General features: G+C 47.5%; 1 protein-coding gene across 16 annotated transcripts in view; it reads left to right on the top strand.

The window, feature by feature from the left end:
- Nucleotides 1–24,007, top strand: part of NCAM1 (neural cell adhesion molecule 1) — a 365,468-nt gene that overhangs the window by 276,569 nt on the left and 64,892 nt on the right. For all 16 annotated transcript variants that reach the window (XM_018059774.1, XM_018059771.1, XM_018059773.1 and 13 more), the window contains exons 2-7: nt 15,275–15,349; nt 17,028–17,246; nt 19,271–19,414; nt 19,806–19,943; nt 20,994–21,111; nt 21,539–21,705. In XM_018059774.1, the coding sequence (XP_017915263.1) occupies nt 15,275–15,349; nt 17,028–17,246; nt 19,271–19,414; nt 19,806–19,943; nt 20,994–21,111; nt 21,539–21,705 (861 nt within the window). The remainder of the gene's footprint in view (nt 1–15,274; nt 15,350–17,027; nt 17,247–19,270; nt 19,415–19,805; nt 19,944–20,993; nt 21,112–21,538; nt 21,706–24,007) is intronic.

Raw genomic sequence — 24,007 nt, 5'->3', positions numbered from 1 at the left:
ATCTTTCATTCATTTTAAGTTGAAAAAACTGATAGCATCATGGAGTTGCTTGCTATTACTAGGCACACACATCATAAGATAGAAGTACCAGAATGAAAATGGCGTATCAGTCCCCAGCATGGGACTGCGGAGCCCCAAGGGGCTCTTTTGGGTCCCTGAAATCACACTGTGTGAAGACAGAAGGAGGCCACAGATATAGCCAAAGGACTTTTAACTGAGAGTTGGAAAGTCATGTTCTGGATAATTGTATGGATGGATGGATGGATCGTAAGGTTGGCAGAAGCAGTACCACGCACTCAGAGCCAGGATGTACTTCAGATGCTTTAGGACCACCGCACAGCCACCTTCTGCCACCATCCCTTCTCTCTGCCACCCCACCTGGGCTGGGGCTATGCTCACGTCTGAGTTGTTGAAAGTGAAGTCACTCAGTCGTGTCCGACTCTTTGCAGCCCCAGGCTGTAGCCCAGCAGGCTTCTCCATCCATGGGGTTTTCCAGGCAAGAGTACTGGGTTGGGTTGCCATTTCCTTCTCCAGGGGATCTTCCTCACTCAGGGATGGAACCCAGGCCTCTCGTATTGCAGGCTGACACTTTACCCTCTGAACCACCATGGTCCCTTTCCTCTGCCACCCCACCTGGGCTGCGGCTGTGCTCACATCTGAATTCTTAATAAGCCACAATAGTGGATATAGCATTTCAACTCCTACCCTAATTGGTAGTAGAGCCAAGTGTTAGCTTTCTTATTTGTTACCTAATTTAAAAACTATCCCAGAATAGTGGATATACTATTTGTTAAATTATTATTATTTTAATAGTTGAGTTTTCTTCTGTGTAATGTGGACATGTTAATCAACATGTTAATCATGTTAATCAACGGGTCAGGCACTGTCTGGTGAGGAGTGACTCTGGAGAGTGGGGAATGGACTCTCGACCCCTTGAAAAGAGTATTACCTCTACTAGGAATCTCTTTACCATCATACTCTACAGATGACCTCTTAAGGAGAGGGAGTGCTTTGAGAGAATACTGGCTGAGTAGTTACATGAATAATCCAACTCAGACGCACACCCTACCAAGGAGCAAAGAGCCAGTCGCAACTTAAATATCAGCAAAGAATACTTTTAATACTCACATTTTAATAAGGGATGATATGGCTTACACTGAATCCAAATTGGAGGAATCAGAAGTGACCCGTAGATGGAATGTCCAACTCACAGCATCTTCCTGATCCCTGTTGGCGGCTGAGCTCTGGTGGCTGCCTGATGGCATGGATGCCAGGACCATTGCTGGTCAGGAGGGGGCTAGAAGGCTTCAGTGTAAGGAAGGCATGGCTGCAGCAGGGAGAGGACTGTGGCCCGGTGGGCTCCAAATTCAAGCAGCCTCTGAGCCCATGTTCAGAATCAGTATTTCCCCAAGGAAATAGTGTTTTTCAACTTGCACACCGTCTCCCAGTTCATCCAGCACAAGAGCAACCCCTTTCTCAGGAAAGCTGACTTTCATTAAAGCCGACTTTATGTAACACGTCCTTAAGACCAAGGGCCATGGAGCATAATCTGCCTGGGCTTCACCTCACAGCTCTACCTCTTACTAGCTTTGTGACATTGGGCTATTAGTTAATCTCTCAGTTCTTAAGTTTCTTCATCTGTCAAGTAGGATAATAACCTACTTCTTCTGTCCAGTAGGATAATAACACCAAGTACCTATCTCATGGGGTTGTTATGAGGATTACATGAACTCATTGAAGTGCTCTGAACAGGGACTGGCTCAAAATAATCACTTGTCTATATAAACTATATATCTTGGTTTGAGAATGTGAAATTTTCACTTGACAGAAACTAAATTTAACAGTTTTTTGCACTGGTTGTTCAGGAGCTCGTAAGCCTTTGTATCTTCAATAGCCCAGATGTGCTTAAAGCTATGATCACATAAGGACATTTTTGAAAGACATGGACAGGATTTGAAATTTTCAGGATGAAATTGCCGGCTAGCATTCTCAGTGTAAAGAATATAACATCTGCAAACAACAGCTGGACAAACAGTGGAAGATATAATTCCAACTTCTTCCCATGTTGGCAAAAGCTGTAGGGGGAGAGAGAGAGACCATCCGCCTTGTATCATTACCTTTTTATAGCCGGAAGAAGAGAAGTTGGATGAGTCATTTTATCAAGGCAAGTTTTTGAAAGAGCAGAACTAAGGAAACATTGTCAGGGGCATCCTGGAAGCTATCAGGTCACGTGCAGCAATTTACCAAGAAGGCCTGGGTCATTGGCCTTTTTATGTTGTTATGTTATAGATTTTATGTTGTTTATCTAGAGAAGCTTAGCTGAGTCTCAAGCATCTAATTGTGTCCTTGCCCTATGTTTCAGGGCAAGGAGTGAGTAGTTCAACTTCAGGCAAGGTGCTAGCCTGAAATCAGCCTGCCCAAAAAAGGGAAATGGCAAGAAAGATTGTCTGGAAAGGAAGCAGAGAACTGGAGCTTCAGTTAGAAAGTGGGCTGGTGTTGGCAACACTAGATACGTTAATGAGCTTCGGGCAGGACAGGTAGGCCGCCAGCTGTTTGTCCAGCTTTCCCAGCTGCACTTAATAAGGCCAGTCTCTGGGGCTCCCCAGGTGGCACAGTGGTGGAGAATCTGTCTGCCAGGGCAGGGGATGCAGGAATCATGGGTTCAGTCCCTGGGTCAAGAAGCTTCCCTGGAGTAGAAAATGGTAACCCACTCCAGTATTCTTGCCTGGAAAATTCCATGGACAGAGAAGTCTAGCAGCCTACAATCCGTGAGACTGCAGAGTCAGACACAATTGAGCACAAGCACACACAAGTACACAACTCCAAGGGATAGACTCTTTTTTAAAATTTATTTTTATTTTTGGCTGCTGTGGGTCTCCGTTACTGCGTGCGGGCTTTCTCTAGCTGCGGGCAACAGGGGCCACTCTCTAGCTGTGGTTTGAGGGCTTCTCATTGCAGTGGCTTCTCTCGTTTCAGAGCATGGGCTCTGGGCTGCATGGGCTGACTAGTAATGACCCACGGGCTTAGGTGCCCTGAGGCATATGGGATCTTCCCAGACTGGGGACGGAACCTGTGTCCCCTGCAGGCGGATTCTTAACCACTGGACCACCGCGGAAGTCCAAAGTGATGACTCTCACTCTTTAGGGACAAGGGTGAGACCAGGGCAAACCAAGCAAGGGAAAACAGTTGGTGAAAGTGCTGCTGAGGACACAGAGCAAATGAGATACAGAGACAAGAAGAGGCGTCAGGTCAGCAGTCAGTATGTGGGCACAACCCCGTGGCTCCTGAGCTTTGCTCTAGGGACCCTAGACTTCTGCCCCTGTTTTCCATCTATAAAATGAAGGGGTTGGAGAGTATATGTCAGGTCCCCCCAGCTCGAACCCCCTCTGTTACTAAATGGTTCTATAACCCTGGCCATGAATTAATTCAGTGGAATAGAAGACAGAAGTCAGGTATAGCTTGTCCACTTTTCCACCTCTTGGCACGCACTCCTGCCCTCGTGTGGCAGGTGCTTCCCAGGGTGGGGGCTGTGAAACATATGTGCCTCCCCTCTTGTGGACTATAGGAGACAGTATTAATGCCCACCTGGGAAATATTTCACTCCTGGCCTGGAATCTAGCCCTTTTGAGGCTCTCTGGGGCTGCTTCTGACTTTTTGCTACTTTGAGGAAAAAATTAAGTAACTTTTTCAGTGTATCTCCTTCTTTTATGATCCCCTGTTAAAACAAGCAAACCAACAAAACTCCTTTCGTCAGGGTTTGGCTGGCTTCTTTCCTGTGTCTGATCGCAGGTATGGTGTGGAATTTCTTTGGGTTGTGCTCCTGATTAATATCCCTTTGAGTCATTTCTTCTGACTCCTGTTCAATGCTCCAGAATGCTCCCAGTAGGAATTGTGTACTTTCTTGGAGGTAGAGGTTGGCTATGGAGTGACAGCCTGGGGAGTAGCAGGAATCTATCACTTCTGAGCAGATTAAACCAATGCATAGATCTTCTTGCCCTTTAACCAGAGCACAAGGACACCATGTGATGTGATATGAATCAAGTTTTCTAGTTTCTAGGTAGTTCATAGGGGTAACCACCATGGTTTGAAACCACTGACTTAGTTCCATAAAACGAAACCATCCAATCAGACCCAGTGGAATGCTACTTTGACCCAGGGAACTTTGGAAGGCAAGAAAGCTGAAGCCCTTATCTGCCTTGCCTCTGTGTTCTGAGTTGAAGCCAGCCCCATGGAACAGAGCCAGGACCCAGTTATTTGTGGTTCCCAGCAACTCTCATCATTTATTTTGCTAAGAAATAGAGTTGGTTTCTGTTGTTTGGCTACTAGAATTTCATAGGATAGATTATTTGGGGTAACAGGATATCAGATTAATCATCTAAACCTCAGTTGTATAGTGATGTGTAACACTTTCTCTTCCTTACTATAATTTTATATCAACTCTATTGGGCTTCCCAGTGGCCCAGTGGTAAAGAACCCGCCTGCCAATGAAGGAGACACAGGTTCAATCCCTGGGTCTGGAAGATCACTTGAAGAAGAAAATGGCAACCCACTCCAGCATTCTTGCCTGGAAAATGCCATAGGCAGAGGAGCCTAGAGGGCTAAGTCCATGGGGTTGCAGAGAGTTGGTCATGACGTAGCAACTGAGCCTGCACACACATCAACTGTATTATCATACTACATAGAAAGCTTAAGAATTCTGAAGTTATATTCCCCTTTCTCACACCTCCCCCAGTCGCTCTGGAAGAGTCCTGAGGTTTGAGGAGATTAAAGAGAATTTTCATCAGGAATTCTCATCACATCACTTTTGTAATGAAACATTCTCCAGTTTTGGTGGCTTTATTAAAGTGATTGGCATGGGAAACCCACTTGGTATATGAGCGAAGTTGAGTTTGGTTTAGAAAAATCTGTATCTTACTTGCAACTTGTCTATATGGTTTGTCTTCATACAGAAGTTCTGGTTTCTCCATTCAAAACGCCTTAAGGCATTAAACCATAGAGCCGCCGCCACCACCATCACCACCAAGAGCCGCCTTCTCTTCCTCCTCCAGTCTTGAGTTCTGTTCTCACAAGTCTGCTGAGTGCTGGTATTGTCAGCCAGGGAAGACCACAGCTTTCTTGAGGGCTTCCTTCACTTTCTAGGCTGGCTGACATACTGGGGGAAGCCAGGGACCCAGGGTCCTGTGGGGACTGCACACAGAGGGTTTCTCAAGGGTTTGGTTATAAACTTATCTCAGTTGGTTTAGAAACCCCAGGTAGATAATTTCTGGGTGTTTTGATGTAAATGGATATTACATAGAATTCTCAGCATTTACATGGATGGGACCCTAACAAGAACTGGCAGCCCTGAGTACGAGTCCTGGATGATTTTGGTTGCTGCTGTGAACCCACTTTAGACAGCAAGGATGCTTCCAGCGCAATCAGAGTATGGCCTGCCGTTATGATGCCAGTATACAGAAAGTGAAAGTGAAGTCGCTGAGTCGTGGCCGACTCTTGGTGACCCCATGGACTGTAGCCTACCAGGCTTCTCCATCCATGGGATTCTCCAGGCAAGAGTACTGGAGTGGGTTGCCATTGCCTTCTCCAGGGGATCTTCCCGACCCAGGGATCGAACTCGGGTCTCCCGCAGCGTAGGCAGACGCTTTACCCTCTGAGCCACCAGGGAAGCCCAGTATACAGAACCAGAAGCCAAAATGTGTAAGAGTGTGTGTTTTATAGTTCCTTTAAACTGACATATAACTCTTGTGTTGATGTTTGAAAGTAAAACAGTCTACTTCGTTTCCTTCTACTCAGCTGCTGTCAACAGGAGCCCAAGCCAGAATTGTGAGACTCACGTGTCAAGGATGTGACAGGCAAATCCTTTGTCAACCTTAAATTGTTTTGTTTTTCTCTCCCAAAATGAGATAAATTTACCTGTGTCCAGCTGCTTCTTCCAGCAACAGCAATCTGACATGTTGAATTATTTCTATTCATACACACACACACTGGCTTATCTAGTGGGTCTTGTATGTATCATACATACACATAGATAAAAATATAGGAGCTTCCGGTGGTCCAGTGGTTAAGAATCTGCCTTGCAGTGCTAGGGACACCGGTTCGATCCCTGGTCCGAGAAGATCCCACGTGCTGTGAAGCAGCTAAGCCCTTGCGCCACAACTACTGCGCCAGCACTGCAGAGCCCATAAGCTGCCACTGCTGAAGCCCACACACCTGGAGCCTGTGCTGCCCAGCGAGAGAGGCCACTGAAATGAGAAGCCCCCCCGTGACAATGAAGAATAGCCCTCACTGGCTGCAACTGGATAAATCTCACACACACAGACACACACACATCCCTTAATAGACTTTGGACGGTTGAATGCAGTAGTCTACAAGAGGCTCCTGCTATCCCATTCTCATTACCAACATTATAGGGTATTTTGTGTAGGGGGTGTGTGTGAATGTATATGTGGGGGTGTGTGTGTGATGTCAAAGTACTGTCATATACGTACTATCATTTAAAACACAACCAACACAGTCTGACCTTGTATTTGGAACTTTACATACCTTTCTAAACCATCTCAACGTCCCCATGAGATCAACCAAGTTGTTATGGCCAATCACAAATACAGAGAACAGGTTCTGAGATTCTCCTGAGAATTCAGGATTAGAGTTGGAATTTGGACCCCAGCCTCTCTGACTCCATATCCTGACTTCCTCACCACGACTCTTTCCTGACTGTTTGATTCTCATGACGGTCCAACAACCCGAATTCAATTTTATCATCATCCCTATTTTACAGATGAGAAAACAGGTGAAGCGACTTGGCTATTGTGCCTACATTATTGGTTTTCTGGCTTTGATTGGGTTCAGTCATCTTTTATACCAGTGATGTTCTGACAGGCAAAATAAATATCTTAAAGTAATGTAGAGCATGGAATCGGTCCACCTGACCACCACATGGCTCATTCGGAAGGTTACTTTATCTAAAACCATAAAGGTAAACATAACTTTTTGCAAGAATAGTAATCAAAATAATGTCCTTGGAAAGGGTTATTGATAGAGGCTTATTAATAATACACAACAAATATGAAATGTGTATTAGGTGCCAGAGACTATTCTACATGTATTAATTCATCTTATCTTTCCAACAGCCCTCTGATAAGGGTTCTGTCAGTCCTCATTTAACGGATAAGGAAACAGGCTCCAGAGGTAAATAACTTGGCCAGGCTTACACTGCTAAGCGCTGGGAGTTGGCCCAGAGTCCACGGCATTCCCTGCTCTGCAGGGTCGCTGTGTTAGTCTTGGTTGTGTGTTCGTTGGGTTTCTTTGATTTATCCGTGAAGTCACCCTCTTATCTCCGCTCGTGTACTTTGCTGACCATGAGGCAGACTGTCTGGGCACATGGGGGATACCTTAGTTATTACGCTCCTATTCTGACATCTGAATTTCCCACAGGTCCATCAAAAGAAAGTCACTTTAGCATAGTTTGGAAAGTAAAAAAATAAGTCTCCTTAAGTACTCCTTAAGTATTTAAGACTGATTTCTAGCACGTAGCTGACAAAATAAATGTAGAACTAGACTTTGATGCCTTTTTTAAAAAAATCCTTAGCCTTTATTATAATAAACAGGTTCTGAAGATCTCTTTGTCTGATACACAGTCACTAATCAGATTCATCCTCCGTCATGCACTCAGCTCTTGATTGATGATCAGGGCATGCTCCTCAGGTGTGCCTACCTTGGCCCTGGGCCTGCCGCACCTCTGCAGTTAGTCTTTCTCAGGAGCCAATGTCTTATAATCACTTAACAAGAAAGTACTGTTGGCCAGTCATGGGAGAGACCTGGGCTCACTGGCTGCTTTCAGCTCCTACTTCCTCAAGCATGTAAGGTTCTGAAAGTGAAGTAAAGTCGCTCAGTCGTGTCCGACTCTTTGTGACCCCATGGACTGTAGCCTACCAGGCTCCTCTGTCCATGGGATTTTCCAGGCAATAGTACTGGAGTGGATTGCCATTTCCTCCTCCAGGAAGATTCTGAAAAGAACAATGAAATTAAACTGGTGCAAGAAGTTGCTAATAACTCAGGTGAAATCTACGGACTCCATTTTGAAATCAGAATTTATTTTTCCTGTTGTTTCGCTTAGAAGATCCCATCTCTTCTGATAAGTGCCTGAACACATTTTAGAACTGAAATTTCAGTTCCCTTTTCTTTAGCAACTAAGACCTCATAGCTTGCTCCTGCGAGGGAGTTTGAAAATCACAGAACTTCCACCTGAGGCTGTTTGCTAAACAAGTTGTCATATCTTTCAGAACAAGACATCCATTTTTTAAAGACATTTAGGTAGAAAACACATTTTAAAACATATGCATCTCTCACAGGGTTATTTTATTTTCTAAATGAGATGTGGAGAAGGAACTCATTCCATTCTCAAGAGAGGCTTTTTCTGTCTGTTCGCAAGGGATAGAACAGGGTGAGAGAAATGGCTAGGGCTTTGGAAGTCATTTGGCCTGGGTTTGAATCTTGATCCAACATTACCATTACATAGGGCTCTCAGTGGAGAAGGCAATGGCACCCCACTCCAGTACTCTTGCCTGGAAAATCCCATGGATGGAGGAGCCTGGTGGGCTGCAGTCCATTGGGTCGCGAAGAGTTGGACACGACTGAGCGACTTCACTTTCACTTTTCACTTTCATGCATTGGAAAAGGAAATGGCAACCCACTCCAGTGTTCTTGCCTGGAGAATCCCAGGGACGGGGGAGCCTGGTGGACTGCCATCTATGGGGTCGCACAGAGTCGGACACGACTGAAGCGACTTAGCAGCAGCAGAGCTCTGAGCCCCCACTTCCCCATCTGTAAAAATAGGAATTTAAATGCTATAGTTGGGTTTCCCAGGTGGCGCAGTGGTAAAGAATCCACCTGCCAATGCAGGAAATGCAAGAGGCATAGGTTTGATCCCTGGGTTGGGAAGATTCCCCTGGAGTAGGAAATAGCAACGCACTCCAGTATTCTTGCCTGGAGAATCCCATGGACAGAGAAACCTGGCGGGCTGCAGTCCATGGGGCAGCAAGGAGTTGATCACAACTTAGCGACTGAGCCCGCACACACAGTGCTGTGGTTCTCTCTGAACAGAGAGGCCAGTTATAATTAACCGGGGTAGACATGATGACAACAACTTGATGATGTTTTCTAGCCCATAATTTAGAAAGAGCAGTAACTGAACAGGTAATAATAATAATGAGGCCATTAGGAAGCCAACAAAAGATTAATGACAGCTGTGAAGTGTAGGGAGAAAGGCTGGAGTCTTGAAATTAGATAGCTTTTAATCTTGACTTTACTACTTACTAGCTGAGTTGCCTTGGGCAGGTTATTTCATTTCTCTCAGCTTTGATTCTCTCTTTTGTACCATGAGGACAATCCTCAGTTCAGTTCAGTTCAGTCGCTCAGTCGTGTCTGACTCTTTGCGACCCCATGAATTGCAGCACGCCAGGTCTCCCTGTTCATCACCAACTCCTGGAGTTCACTCAGACTCACGTCCATCAAGTCAGTGATGCCATCCAGCCATCTCATCCTCGGTTGTCCCCTTCTCCTCCTGCCCCCAATCCCTCCCAGCATCAGATTCTTTTTCAATAAGTCAACTCTTGGCACGAGGTGGCCAAAGTACTGGAGTTTCAGCTTTAGCATCATTCCTTCCCAAGAAATCCCAGGACTGATCTCCTTCAGAATGGACTGGTTGGATCTCCTTGCAGTCCAAGGGACTCTCAAGAGTCTTCTCCAACACCACAGTTCAAAAGCATCAATTCTTCGGCACTCAGCTTTCTTCACAGTCCAACTCTCACATCCATACATGACCACAGGAAAAACCATAGCCTTGACTAGACGGACCTTTGTTGACAAAGTAATGTCTCTGCTTTTCAATATGCTGTCTAGGTTGGTCACAACTTTTCCCCCAAGGAGTAAGCGTCTTTTAATTTCATGGCTGCAATCACCATCTGCAGTGATTTTGGAGCCCCCCAAAAATAAAGTCTGACACTGTTTCCACTGCTTCCCCATCTATTTCCCATGAAGTGTTGGGACCAGATGCCATGATCTTCGTTTTCTGAATGTTGAGCTTTAAGCCAACTTTTTCACTCTCCTCTTTCACTTTCATCAAGAGGCTTTTTAGCTCCTCTTCACTTTCTGCCATAAGGGTGGTGTCATCTGCATGTCTGAGGTTATTGATATTTCTCCCGGCAATCTTGATTCCAGCTTGTGCTTCTTCCAGCCCAGCGTTTCTCATGATGTACTCTGCATAGAAGTTAAATAAGCAGGGTGACAATATACAGCCTTGACGTACTCCTTTTCCTATTTGGAACCAGTCTGTTGTTCCATGTCCAGTTCTAACTGTTGCTTCCTGACCTGCATACAGATTTCTCAAGAGGCAGGTTAGGTGGTCTGGTATTCCCATCTCTTTCAGAATAATCCTATGGGCCTTTTTATATCTCAGAACTGTCAGGAGTCTCAGGGGAAATAGCAAAGTGTGTTTTGTAGACCAGAAAGTTTGAACCAGCTTCCTGAGGCCTTGCGAGGGGCAGGGGTGGGGGGCAGGGATGGGTTCTTTTTTTCTTTTCTTTCAGTATATTTGTTTTATTGAAAGATAATTGCTTTACAATAGTGTATTGGTTTCTGTCAACATGAATTCGCCATAGGTATGCCTATGTCCCCTCCCTCTTGGAACTCCCTCCCACCCCACCCCACCCCTCCAAGTTGTCACAAATCCCCAGGTTGAGTTCCCGGAGTCGTGGAGTCTTACAGCAAATCCTCGCTGGCTGGCTGTTCCACGTGCGCTCGTGTGTGTGTTTGCAGGCTGCTCTCCCCGTTCGCCCACCCTCTCCCTCCCCCACTGCCATGTCCAGAGGCCTGGTCTCTGGTTGCATCTCCAGTACCACCCTGCAGATAGGTTCATCATACCATCCTTCTAAATTCCCTGTGTGTGTGTGTTAATAGTTGTTTTCTCTCTGTGACTCATTTCACCCTGGGCAATAGGCTCTGGGTCCATCTACTTCATTAGAACTGACTCAAATGTGTTCCTTTTTATAGCTGAGTAATATTCCATTGTATATGTGTACCACAGCTTCTTTGTCCATTCATCTGTCAATGAACATCTAGGTAGTTCCCACGTCTTAGCTAGTGTAGATATGCTGTGATGGGTACATGTGTCTTTTTCAATTATGGTTTCTTTGGGGTATATGCCTAATAGTGGGGTTGTAGAGAAGGCAATGGCACCCCACTCCAGTACTCTTGCCTGGAAAATCCCAGGGACGGAGGAGCCTGGTGGGCTGCAGTCTATGGGGTCGCTAAGAGTCGGACACGACTGAGCGACTTCACTTTCACTTTTCACTTTCATGCATTGGAGAAGGAAACGGCAACCCACTCCAGTGTTCTTGCCTGGAGAATCCCAGGGATGGGGGAGCCTGGTGGGCTGCCGTCTATGGAGTTGCACAGAGTCGGACACGACTGAAGTGACTTAGCAGCAGCAGCAGTGGGGTTGTTGGGTTGTACGGTAGTTTTATTCCTAATTTTTTGAGGAATCTCCATACCATCTTCCATAATGGGAGGACATTGACAACCTACCCCAGGGTCCCAGCCAGCCCAGCCACCTGTGTTTATAAGCATGTATCTTTGGATGCATCTAAGATGACTAGATAACGCACCATGTTTCTGCAGAGAATGTTTCTGCAAAGCAAAAAATGAGATACTTTTTCTGGGAGAAATATTTTCAGAGTTCCTCTAAAGGGTCTGAGTGAGGCTTGGTGAGGAAATTACAGTTATATTTGCAACTGGAGAAAGGTGAAAGTCAAGACAGGAATTTTTATTTGAAACAGTGAGAAGACGAATACCGTAAGAAAGGAAAAGGCCACAAGAAGTGGAGGGAAGGAGTTTGGGACTTGGAGCAGGATTTCCACTCACTGTTATTAAACCTAATAATTCATGGTTTTGCATTTGGGGGAGAATAATCAGCCATTGTACTCCAGTGGAAAACATCCAAGCGTTGAGTTTCCAGAGAGTCTGGGCTTCCTCTGGCCTGGCTTTGACTGGTGTCTAGAAGGAGAAATCACTGTCTTCTCCATGTGTGCAAAAGGGCAGGCGTCTGAATGGATATCTCTTCTTTAAAAAATGTCTGTGATGATAAATGCGTGGCTGGGATCTGGGGGAGCTGGGAATTCCTTGGTATTGCTCGTTTCTCATTTCTGTCCATGGCCCAGAGATAGATGCCGGCCATATTCGAGGATGGAAACTCTTCAGCCTTGCCGTGTTCTCCTGCCCCTTGAGAGTCATGTTCTGTTTGAAAAGAGTGGAAAAAAATGAAGGCTGCTCTTTCACTTGGGATAAGAAAATCCTTCTCAAAGCAATAAGGGCTCTGTGAGAGTAACAGGATCCATATGTTGAAGCTGGCTGCTAATACATAGCATATGGGCCAGTGCACTTTCCAAGCTAGAAATATGCCTCTAATTCTCCAACGAATGCCCCAGTAAACTCCAGAAAGGACCATAACTTCAGCAACGGGTGGCCGAGGCTCAGCCTCTGGGCTTCATAGGCCTGTTGTTGTGTAGAGTATGAGCCACAGATAGGGATTAAAAAGGTCCAGGTGGCCTTGAGATGGGTGGCAGTGGCGTACAGCCCTCTCCTATAGGGCCCTGTGCTCCCCCAATAAACCGCGGACTTGGTCTCTTCTGTTACGGGATGTGTATCCGATTCTTTATCTTCTACTGGCAGAGACAGCATTATGGAATGGAAGGAGCCCTTGCCTGGGAGCCAGGTGGCCTGCACTCTGGGGCCACGCTGGCCCTCACTAGAGGTGACCTTAGGGAGGTCACTTTGCTTCTCTTTCCTTTTTTTAACTTAGAAAAACTAGTTTTTTTAAAAAATATTTGTTTGGCTACATTGAGTCTTAGTTGCAGCACGCACATCCTTTCATTGTGGCACTCAGGGTCTCTAGCTGTGGCCTGAGGGCTTAGTTGGTCCAACACATGTCGGATCTTAGTTCCCCAGCCAGGGATCAAACCCATATCCCTTGCATTGCGACGCAGATTCTTAACCAGTTCCCCCACCAGGGAAGTCCCTACCACTCTTTTCTGACCAGAAAATGAGGAGGTGGGACATGGTGATGGTTGGGACCCTTCCTGCTCAGGTCCATTCAGAATCCATCCAGAGGAGAGTGATGGAAGAGAGCAGCCACAACCAGGCACACCTGCCCCCCGACCCCGGTGCTGTGGCCCCCACATTATAATCCACTGTCGCGTGAAACAGATCGCCAGTCCAGGTTTGATGCAGGAGACAGGGTGCTCAGGGCTGGTGCACTGGGATGACCCTGAGGGATGGGATGGGGAGGGGGGGTTCAGGATGGGGAACATATGTACACCCATGGCTGATTCATGTTGATGTATGGCAAAAACCACAATATTGTAAAATCATTAGCCTCCAATTAAAATACATTAATTAATTTTTAAAAATTAAAAAAAAATAATCCACTGTAGCACTGCACACTACGGGCGAAATTCAGGAAAGGTAGGGGGAAGACCTTTCATTGCTCTCAGGAAGAATTCTGTCCTGGGTCTCACATGAGTAATCGGAAGCAAACCGACTGCTGAGAGACAGGCGGCCCCTCCATTCCTATCATATTTCTTCTGAGCTGGCATTTGGAAGCCTCTGGATTCCTGCTTCATATTCTCAGAGTGGCGTGCTCAGCATCCTCACCCAGCCAGTTCCTGATTTCTCACCCCTCCCTATTCCATCCCTGTCCCACCAAACCATCCCTTTCCCTGCAGCCTTTGCTGGGTTTTTCCGTGGGCTACTTTGTCCATAGGATGGCAAGGAAGGCTGTGCCCCTGGTAGATATGTTCCCCCACGCTCCCCCTTGCCCGCCCCAAGCAGGCCCTTTGAGCCCTGTGTTTCACGGAGTACAACCGTGGTTGCTTCATCAAATGAGCACAGACTGAGACCCACAACGGCTCTGCCTGCAAGCCCGTCACCATGGCAACGAGTATTCCCTCTGCTCTACTGTGCAGAGAAAATGGCTGTTAAAAGGAAGGGCTTGCTGAGTCTCTATTACTCGCTCTGTTTTGTCCAGGCCCCTCCTTCATACTGTCTTGCAGGCGCTTCATGCATTCAACCAAATGTCCATTAGCCTTTAGCTTGCTGATTTACTTTACCTAAGAGGAGGAAAGGCAGAAAGAAGTTGGATCCCAATGAATAATAGCACTTCTCCTACCCTGAGAATACATTTTCATGAGCAATGGTTATCTGACTTAAGCAGATAATCGAGGAACCCGGTGAATACAGGAATCCTGCGATCTGGTGCGATGTGTTTTGTCTTAATGGGTGGAGTGGACTGATAGAGCATGCGTGCGTGCATGGCTAAGTTGCTTCAGTCGTGACCACCTCTTTGCAACCCTGTGGACTACAGCCCGCCAGGCTCCTCTTCCCATGGGAGTCTCCAGGCAAGAATACTGGAGTGGGTTTCATGCCCTCCTCCAGGGGCATCTTCCTAACCCAGAGATTGAACCCGCATCTCTCACGTCTCCTGCATTGGCAGGCAGGCTCTTTACCACTAGCACCACCTGGACAGCCGGATAGAGCCTATGGGTATTCAAATCGAGTGTAGTGTCGTAGCCAAGGGATACAGGGGGACCACAGGGCAGAGACTCCAGCATTGCAGAAGAGTGACTGACTGATCGGGGTGACCATGCTTGATCACTGTCTCCTCTGACGCAAAGAGATGGATTGGTCCTATAGTCGTGAAGTAGATGAGCATTTGCTTGGCATCCCCTCCCCCAAAACCAGGTTGGATCTTCACGTCGAATCCTTTGTGGTGATTAGGCTCTATGGTGTGGGGAAGTGGCAGGAAGCCCTGTGCAGGGTTTTGAACAGCAGGCTTCCCTCTGAACACAGCTGTGGGGACCCTTCAGGTTGATGGTCCACGTGGAACTAGCTGGGCTGTTTCCATGAATGAAGTGCTGCTGTTTGGAAGCAGGACCCTAAGGCTTCTCACGGGGTCAGGAACATGTAGGGCAGAGTTTACTCCAGGTCTCCTGGGCGGCCTGCACCATCTGATAGAAGACAGCAGTCGCACGTGAAATGACCTGGATCGTGTCCATTCCTGGCTTTGGCGTGAGGAACTGTGATGACACGTTCTCAAAACCCAAATAACCTCCTCTCTTCACTCTTTCTGGAAGTGCGCAAGGAGACTCCATTTTTTAATGAAAGCTCTGGTTTCTGTCTCAAAACTGCAAACGCGCGTTTAAACTGGACCTTTTGTCTTTTTCAGTTTCTCTGCAAGTGGATATTGTTCCCAGCCAAGGGGAAATCAGCGTGGGAGAGTCTAAATTCTTCCTTTGCCAAGGCAAGTACCCCCGTCACCCTGCGTCTCAGGAAACCTACCCTGCAGGGCAGAGGTCACAGCTGCGTCTGCTGGGCTGATGGTGTGCCTGGAATCTCAGTGACCCTGTGACCTGTGACCCTGTGACCCTGTCACAGGGTGACCTGAGATCCAGGGAAGTGTTCAGATTGTCTCCCTTCCCCAAACCAAGTTTTCCCCAGTACAGTGAAATGTGCCCTGTGGACATCCGCCTGGTGATGGAGGAGATCTAGGGATTTCCTTGGGAAAGTCAGCACAGCCCCCAGACCCTGCTCTGGGTGCCTCCAGAGTTCCGTGAATGACACTGGGGAGCAGGACTGCTTCAGAACGAATGCTTCAGCGGGTCAGTGTCTGGATTATTAGAGTCTCCCAGAGAAGGAAAATACAACAAGTCCTAAAACGTGCCTGAAAGAAAGCTGAGTGCCAGCATCTCTTTTGTGGTGAGAACAGGTTTCCTGGGTTTCCCAGCTCTCCAGTCAGTTCCAATATGCTGTCCCATTGCCCGCACCAGAGCTCAGAATTTGTCGAACCTGGTGTCCTTGTCTTTTGTTTAGAAAACATGCCCCATTTCCACAGCTCAGCTAATTATCTGGAAATGTCCTGCAGAGGAAAGGCTTCCTGTGAGGTTCTGGAGTCTCTGTATGTGACATGCCTGGGATTTGAAACATGAAAGGACCAGGAAAGAGCTGAGCTAGGTGTAAGCTGACATCCAGCATGCCGCTTTTGGCAGGGAGGGGTTTGAAACGCTGTCATGATTTGCGCAGGATGAGGCGGCTCATGGCCGCTGGATGTCTTCCCTCCAGCTTTGCCTCATTACAGCCATTGAAACGAACCGGAGATACAGCCGTGGAGCCCACAGCGCATCTTGCAAAGAGCGATATTTGTTGAAAACATGATGGGCCCTGAAAGGAAGGCTGCTCCATTTCTACACTAAGCATCTGTGCCAGGCGGTGGGGTGAGGGTGCCAGCGGGGGAAGGGCACTGGGCAGAGAGGAAGGACTCAGTGCAAGAACCGTCCAGGATCCCAGAGCCCTTGTTACGGCTCAGTGTCTGGACAGCTCAGCAGCAGCAGCATCCTAGCCTCTGAGCTGCCTGGGGAAGGGATGATGGGCAATGCTGGCTCCCTTCTTTGAAGCATTTCAGCAGATGTGTTTGCCTGTCTGAGGCTGGGGGGAGTGCCGAAACGCTAGTTTGTGCAGGCAGATGGTGGAGCAAAAGTCGTTGGAATTTATACTCAGAGACTAGCCGGTATCTCATCTTCTATATAGGAGACATCATCAACAAGCTGATGAGTTGATTAACCAACTAGCGCTTGAGCTCAGATCCTGGATACGAACTCCCTTTGCCCCCCATTCTGCGAGGCTATAAGCTACTAGTTCAGTGCCTGCACACCGTAGGCCCTCAATAAATATCTCTCCCTTCACTAGGGCTAGCCCCACTATGAGAAATATCAGCACCAGTGTTTGTTGAGTTCTTTCCAAATACTAATACATAGCAAGTAAATGCAGAAGTGATCAACATGAGTGGTCACACACAGGTGCACGCACAACTCCCCCCTCAGCAGAGCTCTTGCTCAGTAGCTCTTATCAGCTACCTACTGTTTCCTGGAGGTGTCTTTGTCTTTTCAGCATCAGTGGTTTGAAAATTATCTCTCCCTCTTTAGTGGCCGGAGATGCCAAAGATAAAGACATCTCCTGGTTCTCCCCCAACGGAGAGAAGCTCACCCCAAACCAGCAGCGGATCTCGGTGGTATGGAACGATGACTCCTCTTCCACCCTCACCATCTACAATGCCAACATCGATGATGCCGGCATCTACAAGTGCGTGGTCACCGCGGAGGATGGCACCGAGTCAGAGGCCACAGTCAACGTGAAGATCTTCCGTAAGACCCCCTTCCTTCTCCTCTGTATTCCCTGACCTCTCCTTTGACCGGAAAGACAACATGGGTAGCAGAGAGTGGGGTGGAATAGAGGGCTTGACCGGGCTCTTTTCTACTTTTCTCTAGGTCTTTTCTGCATCAAGATAAGAGCTCCAGTGTGGGTTCTTTTGCTTGGTTTTGGTGGGTTTTTCTTGGCGGGGGGTGGGGGGTGGTGGTTTCAAACTAGATTTATTATTTCATGAGGTGCTGTATACAGACATTTTCCATGTGGTGCTGGTGGTAAGGGATCTGCGTACCAGTGCAGGAGATGTGAGAGACTTGGGTCTGATTCCTGGGTCAGGAAGATTCCCTGGCACGGCAACCCACTCCAGTATTCTTGCCTAGAGAATCCCATGGACAGAGGAGCCTAGCAGGCTACAGTCCACAGAGTCACGGAGAGTCAGACACGACTGAAGCGACTTAGCACACTCGCACACGCTCTACACAAATAAGATTTTAAACAGGGAGTTCTGTAGTGGTCCAGTGGTTACGAGTCTACCTGCCACTGCAGGGGATGTGGGTTCATTCCCTGGTAGGGGAAGATGCCACATGCTGCAGAGCGACTTAGCCTGTGAGCCACAGCTGCTAAAGCCTGCACACTCGAAAACCGGTTCAGTTCAGTCGCTCAGTTGTGTCTGACTCTGCGACCCCATGAGCTGCAGCACACCACCCCTCCCTGTCCAACACCAACTCCCAGAGCCCCCCCAAACTCATGTCCATCAAGTTGGTGATGCCATCCAACCATCTCACCCTCTGTCGTCCCCTTCTGCTCCTGCCCTCAATCTAACCCAACATCAGGGTCTTTTCATATGAGTCCTCTGCAACGAAAGCAGCCACCACAATGAGAAGCCCATACACCACAATGAGAGTGTAGCCCCCGCAGCAACAAAGACCCAGTACAGCCAACAATAAATAAATTAAAACTAAAGGAAAATTTAAAAAATATTTTATCAGTATGTTTTCTAAAAACTTGTTATATTTTAATGCCTTTTTAACACATATGTAGGTTATATCAGGATTTGTATTTTTTTAATTTTTTTTTATTGGCGTATAGCTGCTTTACACTGTTGTATTGGTTTCTGCTGTACAGCAAAGTGAATCAGCCGTGTGTATACATATATCCTCTCTTCCATCCAGTGTGATTTTAAAGGATCCTTGGCCAACTCCAGACTCACAGCTGTGTCCGTGCTGGTCACAGCTACCTCGCCCTGGCCTCGACTCTCTAAATTCACGTTATACCATTCCCAGAGGATGTGTGTTCCCCTTGCCCTTCCCCAAGTGTTGGCTGACTGTTTCACACCCAGTTTACCCCTGTTATTTCACTCTTTCCTGCTGGCAGTAGAGTATGAAGGCTCAGTGGGGTGGGAGGGGTTATTATCTGAGCACTGTGCCACTCAGAGCAGGTGGTTCCCATCGCCGCTGAAGCCAGTCTAAAGGTGGCATCTCATTATCTTATTATCATGCGTCTGTCCTGTTGGCCAGGGTAATGGTGGGTGACCGCTAATGGAACAGTATTGATTGCCACAGTATTTATTGCCATAAGCCTGCCTTTCCTATTTTAGTCTTCAAAATTCTCTCTGCCATAGATAGGCTGGGGTTGGGGTGTCAGACAGACTAGGGGACAGAGAAAGGACTGATCCTACTATTCACTGTAGGGTGGATGTCCTACCAGTTCAATCTACCTGTGAGTTGTGTCCCATTAGCTCCATCCACATGGTAAGGACACACCCTCTCCCTCTGTAGACCCTTTTCTGCACAGAGTGTGATAAATTTAGCACTCTGAATAGGGATTAATTGCCAAACATAGCTGAACGTATTCCCCTTCTGATGCCATCTGCTTTGCCTGCATGTTTGGCCGAGTGATGGATGGACCCTGTTGGGTACCGCTGCATATGTGGACTCGAATCCAAGCGGTAAGGCTCCAGCGAAAAGGGATTTTTGTGGGAGAACCACTGTTTTCCCTCACTGTCCTCTGGCCCCTCTTTCAGAGAAGCTCATGTTCAAGAACGCGCCAACCCCACAGGAGTTCAGGGAGGGAGAAGATGCCGTGATCGTGTGTGATGTGGTCAGCTCCCTCCCCCCAACCATCATCTGGAAGCACAAAGGCCGAGATGTCATCCTGAAAAAAGATGGTGAGACCGGCAGCCGCCCCTTCCCCTGGCCTGCCGAGCCCCTTAGCATTCCCACCTCCGCCAGCTACTGAGGCTCCTACCCCAAACTCAGACTCCAGTGCCCCAGAACCGCATGCCGTTTCCAGGTTAGCGGTTGCGTGGCTACAGCTTGTCCATTGAGGCACTTGACTTTCTCTCCAAAGAAAAATACAGATTTCCTGCAGACTTCTGCTCCTGGCTCAGCGCTGGAGCCAGGGACGTATGATCTTATTTCAGCATAAAGCCCCTCCCCGCTCCCAGCCCTCCACCCTCCCCCATGAGACTGAAGGTAGGAAAAAGGCGAGGCTCAGGGCCCTGCCTGCAGGCTCCCGTCCTTTGATCCTGGGACAAGCCCGCCTCCTGTCTTTTCTAGTCCGATTCATAGTCCTGGCCAACAACTACCTCCAGATCCGGGGCATCAGGAAAACAGATGAAGGCACTTACCGCTGTGAGGGCAGGATCCTGGCCCGCGGGGAGGTCAACTTCAAGGACATTCAGGTCATCGTGAACGGTAAGGAGACCCGGCCTTCCGCTCCCTCCTCGGCCCCGCCTTGGCTCATCCAGCCCTTCCCCCAGCGCACCCCCGTCCTCTGCCTTGTTTATTTGTTTGTTAAGACACGCCTTTTGGGTCTCCCTCACCTGTGGGGACTTCCGGTGCAATTCTGGAATGTCCTTCATTATCTCGCAACACCAGAAATCTGCCCCGTGCTTCCTAATAAATTCTTCCTTATCCTTTATGTCCTTGATGTTACCGAAACGTTGTAGTCCGTCCGCTGGTTCAGTGTTCAGAGAAAATTTTATCAGCAGTTCAGGCCTCAGAATAGTCAGAATCATAGTCCATCCGTGCGTTTATGAATCTTAATTTGCAGTGTCAAATAAACCCACCCGTGGAATCGATCTGACATTTACAAGATGTTTAGAGGAAATTATAATGTCAGTACTGAGAAAATAAGTAAATCATGGTTGAATTGTTTTGGATATTGATATGTATTTTTTGCCAAACTCTCTTTCTCATTCCTTTGGTAAAAACCAGTTTGTGCACAAAGTTGTTTAGGACAATCCAAGAGAAATGTCACTCTTTGGTGACCTAGTGCATTTCACATTGGTATTAACCATTTAATCACTGGGAACCAAAATGTTCAACATTTTCCAGTATCAAGAGCCCCCCTTTAAATGTTAAGTTCTGCCAATCATGGTAGTTGTTCAGATGGGTATGCACTGACTGAGAAAATATATAATGATAAATAGCTACTATAAATTGAATACCACTTTAAAATAAGGAAAACATTAATATAGCTTCTAAATCTGTATTATTGAAAAGCAATATTATTATATGCTTTTATACATATAACAGTACATGCATGCTTGTGGGTGAATTATTTATCCAGTTTACAGTAATTATTTAGTGCACGCCTGCATTTAGACCCCTTACACTAAAGCTCGGCAGTTACCCAAGACCCCCGAGCCTCTGACTTGGGGTCCCCCAAAAGTGCCTCTCCTCCAGGCCACTGAGTCCCTTCAAGTTTTCCCAGCCACCACTGACAGCCCTTCTTTCCTTCAGTGCCGCCCACTGTCCAGGCCAGACAGAGCATAGTGAATGCCACCGCCAACCTCGGCCAGTCCGTCACCCTCGTGTGCAACGCCGAAGGCTTCCCAGAGCCCACCATGAGCTGGACAAAGTAAGACACTGGCTTGAGCCTTTCTCTCCAGCTAGTGGAGGAGGAGAGCTGGCAGGGCCTACTCTGTGTTGGGGTTTCAAGGGAATGGGGTGGGAAGCTGGGAGCCGTCAGCTCCGAGGGCAGAGTGGCCTCTTCCAGTAAGGTCCACTTGCCTTGTGTGTGCGTTGGATTCCTCCATTTTCAGTTTGTGGGGCAGAATCAGAGACCCTCTTTGGAGTTTTGGAGGATACCATTTGCAGCCCTTAGGCAAAATCGGAGATTTAGTTGAAGGAATCACACAGAAAGAAATACAATTGAACGTCTTAACTTTCTGTGCAAGTTCAGTCATCCGCATGCGTTCAGTCTGCATTTTATAGAAACAAACTAAAAATCAACCTCTTAGCTCTGTCATCCGAATCACGGTCCTTCCCGCTTCTGTGCCCGGCAGGGACGGGGAGCAGATAGAGAATGAGGAGGACGAGAAGTACCTGTTCAGCGACGACAGCTCCGAGCTGACCATCAGGAGGGTGGACAAGAGCGACGAGGCCGAGTACGTCTGCATTGCCGAGAACAAGGCGGGCGAGCAGGACGCGTCCATCCACCTCAAGGTCTTCGGTAAGGACAGTGCCGTCGAGGTCATTGCTCTGCTACGGTTTCTCTGACAACACGCCGTCCATCAGCAAGATCCTGTCCACTTGGCCTGGGAAGCTGCCCCCAAAGCAGCCACTTCTCTCCAGCTCCAACCGCCTCAGCCCGAGTCCAGGCCATCTTGGTCCTCACCTGGTCAATGAGACGGCCTCCCACCTGATCCCCCCTCTCCCCACTGTCCCCCTCAGCAGCCGGAATGACCTTACATGCCGCTCCTCTGTTTCAAATCCTCCAGTGGCTTCCTGTTAGAGGCATAAAATCTGGACTCCTCTTTTGGGGCAAGACGCTATATCTGAGCTCGCCCTGACTTCCTCCCCAACCTCATCATCCCTCCGCACTTACAGCTCTCCAGCCCCGGAAGCCCCCTTTCTCTCCCTCAGACACACTAAGTGTGTTCCCTGTCTCAGGGACGTTGCTCCAGGTGCTTCTTCCACTTGAAATCTCATTCTGCCAGATCCCCCGCAAGCTGCCCTCTGCTCATCCGTTATCCAGATCTCAGCGCATCCTTCAGATCACCTTCTCAGTGAACCCTGCCCTCCCTGCTCTGACCCACGCAGCTCCCTTATCGCTGCCTCCACCCACTCCACTGACCTCTTCTGCAGTGCCCTTCTCCCTGCCTGAACTGATCTCGCTTACATACTGGTTTGGGGGATTGCTTTTCCTGCATCCACTAAGCATGTGAACTCCAAGATGGCAGAGCACCAGCTGCCTTCTACATCACTTTGTCTCTGGCACTCCAGACACTGCCAGACTCCATAATAAGTGAAAATGTTACTCGCTCAGTCATGTCTGATTCTTTGTAACCCCATGAACTGTAGCCCTCCAGACTCCTCTGTCCATGGAATTCTCCAGAGAAGAGTACTGGAGTGGGTAGCCATTCACTTCTCCAGGGGATCTTCCCAACCCAGGGATTGAGCCTGGGTCTCCTGAATTGCAGGCAGATTCCTTACTGTCTGAGCCACCAGGGAAGCCCATGATAAATAGGCCCTTGTTCAGTGTTAGTGACCAAGTGGCTGCCTCTGTCTCCCTTTCTTCCTTCCCTGACCTAAAAGTCATGAAAAGGAACTCTATATCTCTACTCACTTTGTCTCTGTAAACTCAATTAACTTCCATTCACTCAGAGCTGAAATGCATTTTGACCTGACTTTGAAAAATGAATTTGCGGTGGAGAGATATTTAACCTAGTGACTTTCCGCTCTGTCTGCTCATCTTTTTTAAAAACACAGATAAGGGAGTCCAGTGTAGATGGTGCTGCCAGACTACAGACCCTGCAGGGGCATCCCTGAGGCATGCAGCTCGCTGGTGGTTATGGCACATGTGCCTGGGGAGCCTTGCCTGGGACCTGCTTGTTTAGCTTAATAAGGAGAACGCATTGATGTTTGTAAACACAGACCTTTGAAAACCCAGCATTTCTGCTATCCTGGATGAATCCTGCTTTTTCATTAATGACAATTGGACTTAGAAACAGGTTATCAGTTGGGTCGAAATTGAGAGTGCAACTAAATTTCTTAGAAAATATTCTTGACAGTGTTTTCTCTGATTTTGACTAGTTTACCTCAGACTCTGATTTTCAGTTTTTCTAGATGAAAGACAGATGCTTTTGTTAATACATTCCTTCACTTCACAATTTTTAAACTGGAGTATAATTCCTTTGCAATGTTGTGTTACTTTCTGCTGTACGACAGCAAGAATCAGGTTCATGTAGATATATATCCCCTGCCTCTTGCGCTTCCCTCTCCCGCCTCATCCCACGCGTCCAGGTCATCACAGGGCACTGAGCGAGCTCCCTGCGCTATAAGCGCTCCCACTAGCTCTCTGTGTTACACACAATAGTGTCTATATGTCCATCCTAATCTTCTAATTTGCCCCACCCTGTGTCTTTTCTCTATATCTGCGTCTGTGTTCCTGCCCTGAAAATAGGTTCGTCAGTACCACCTTTCTAGATTCTATATATATGCGTTCATGTACGATATTTGTTTTTTCTTTCTGAGTCACTTCACTGTCTATGACAGACTCTAGGTTCATCCACATCACTACAAATAATCCAATTTCACTCCTTTTCACTGCTGAGTGATATTTCACTGTATATATATATACCACATCTTCATTATCCATCCATCTGTTGGTGGACATTTAGGTTGCTCCCGTGTCCTGGCTATTTTAAATAGCATTGCAGTGAACTTTGGGGAACATGTGTCTCTTTGATTTGTGGTTTTCTCAGTCACTCTGATTTTCAGTTTTTCTAAATGAAAGACAGATGCATTTGTTC

This window comes from Capra hircus, chromosome 15, assembly GCF_001704415.2.
Source record: "Capra hircus breed San Clemente chromosome 15, ASM170441v1, whole genome shotgun sequence".
Classification (NCBI taxonomy): Eukaryota; Metazoa; Chordata; class Mammalia; order Artiodactyla; family Bovidae; genus Capra; species Capra hircus.
This window is presented reverse-complemented; position numbering and strand designations above follow the sequence as displayed.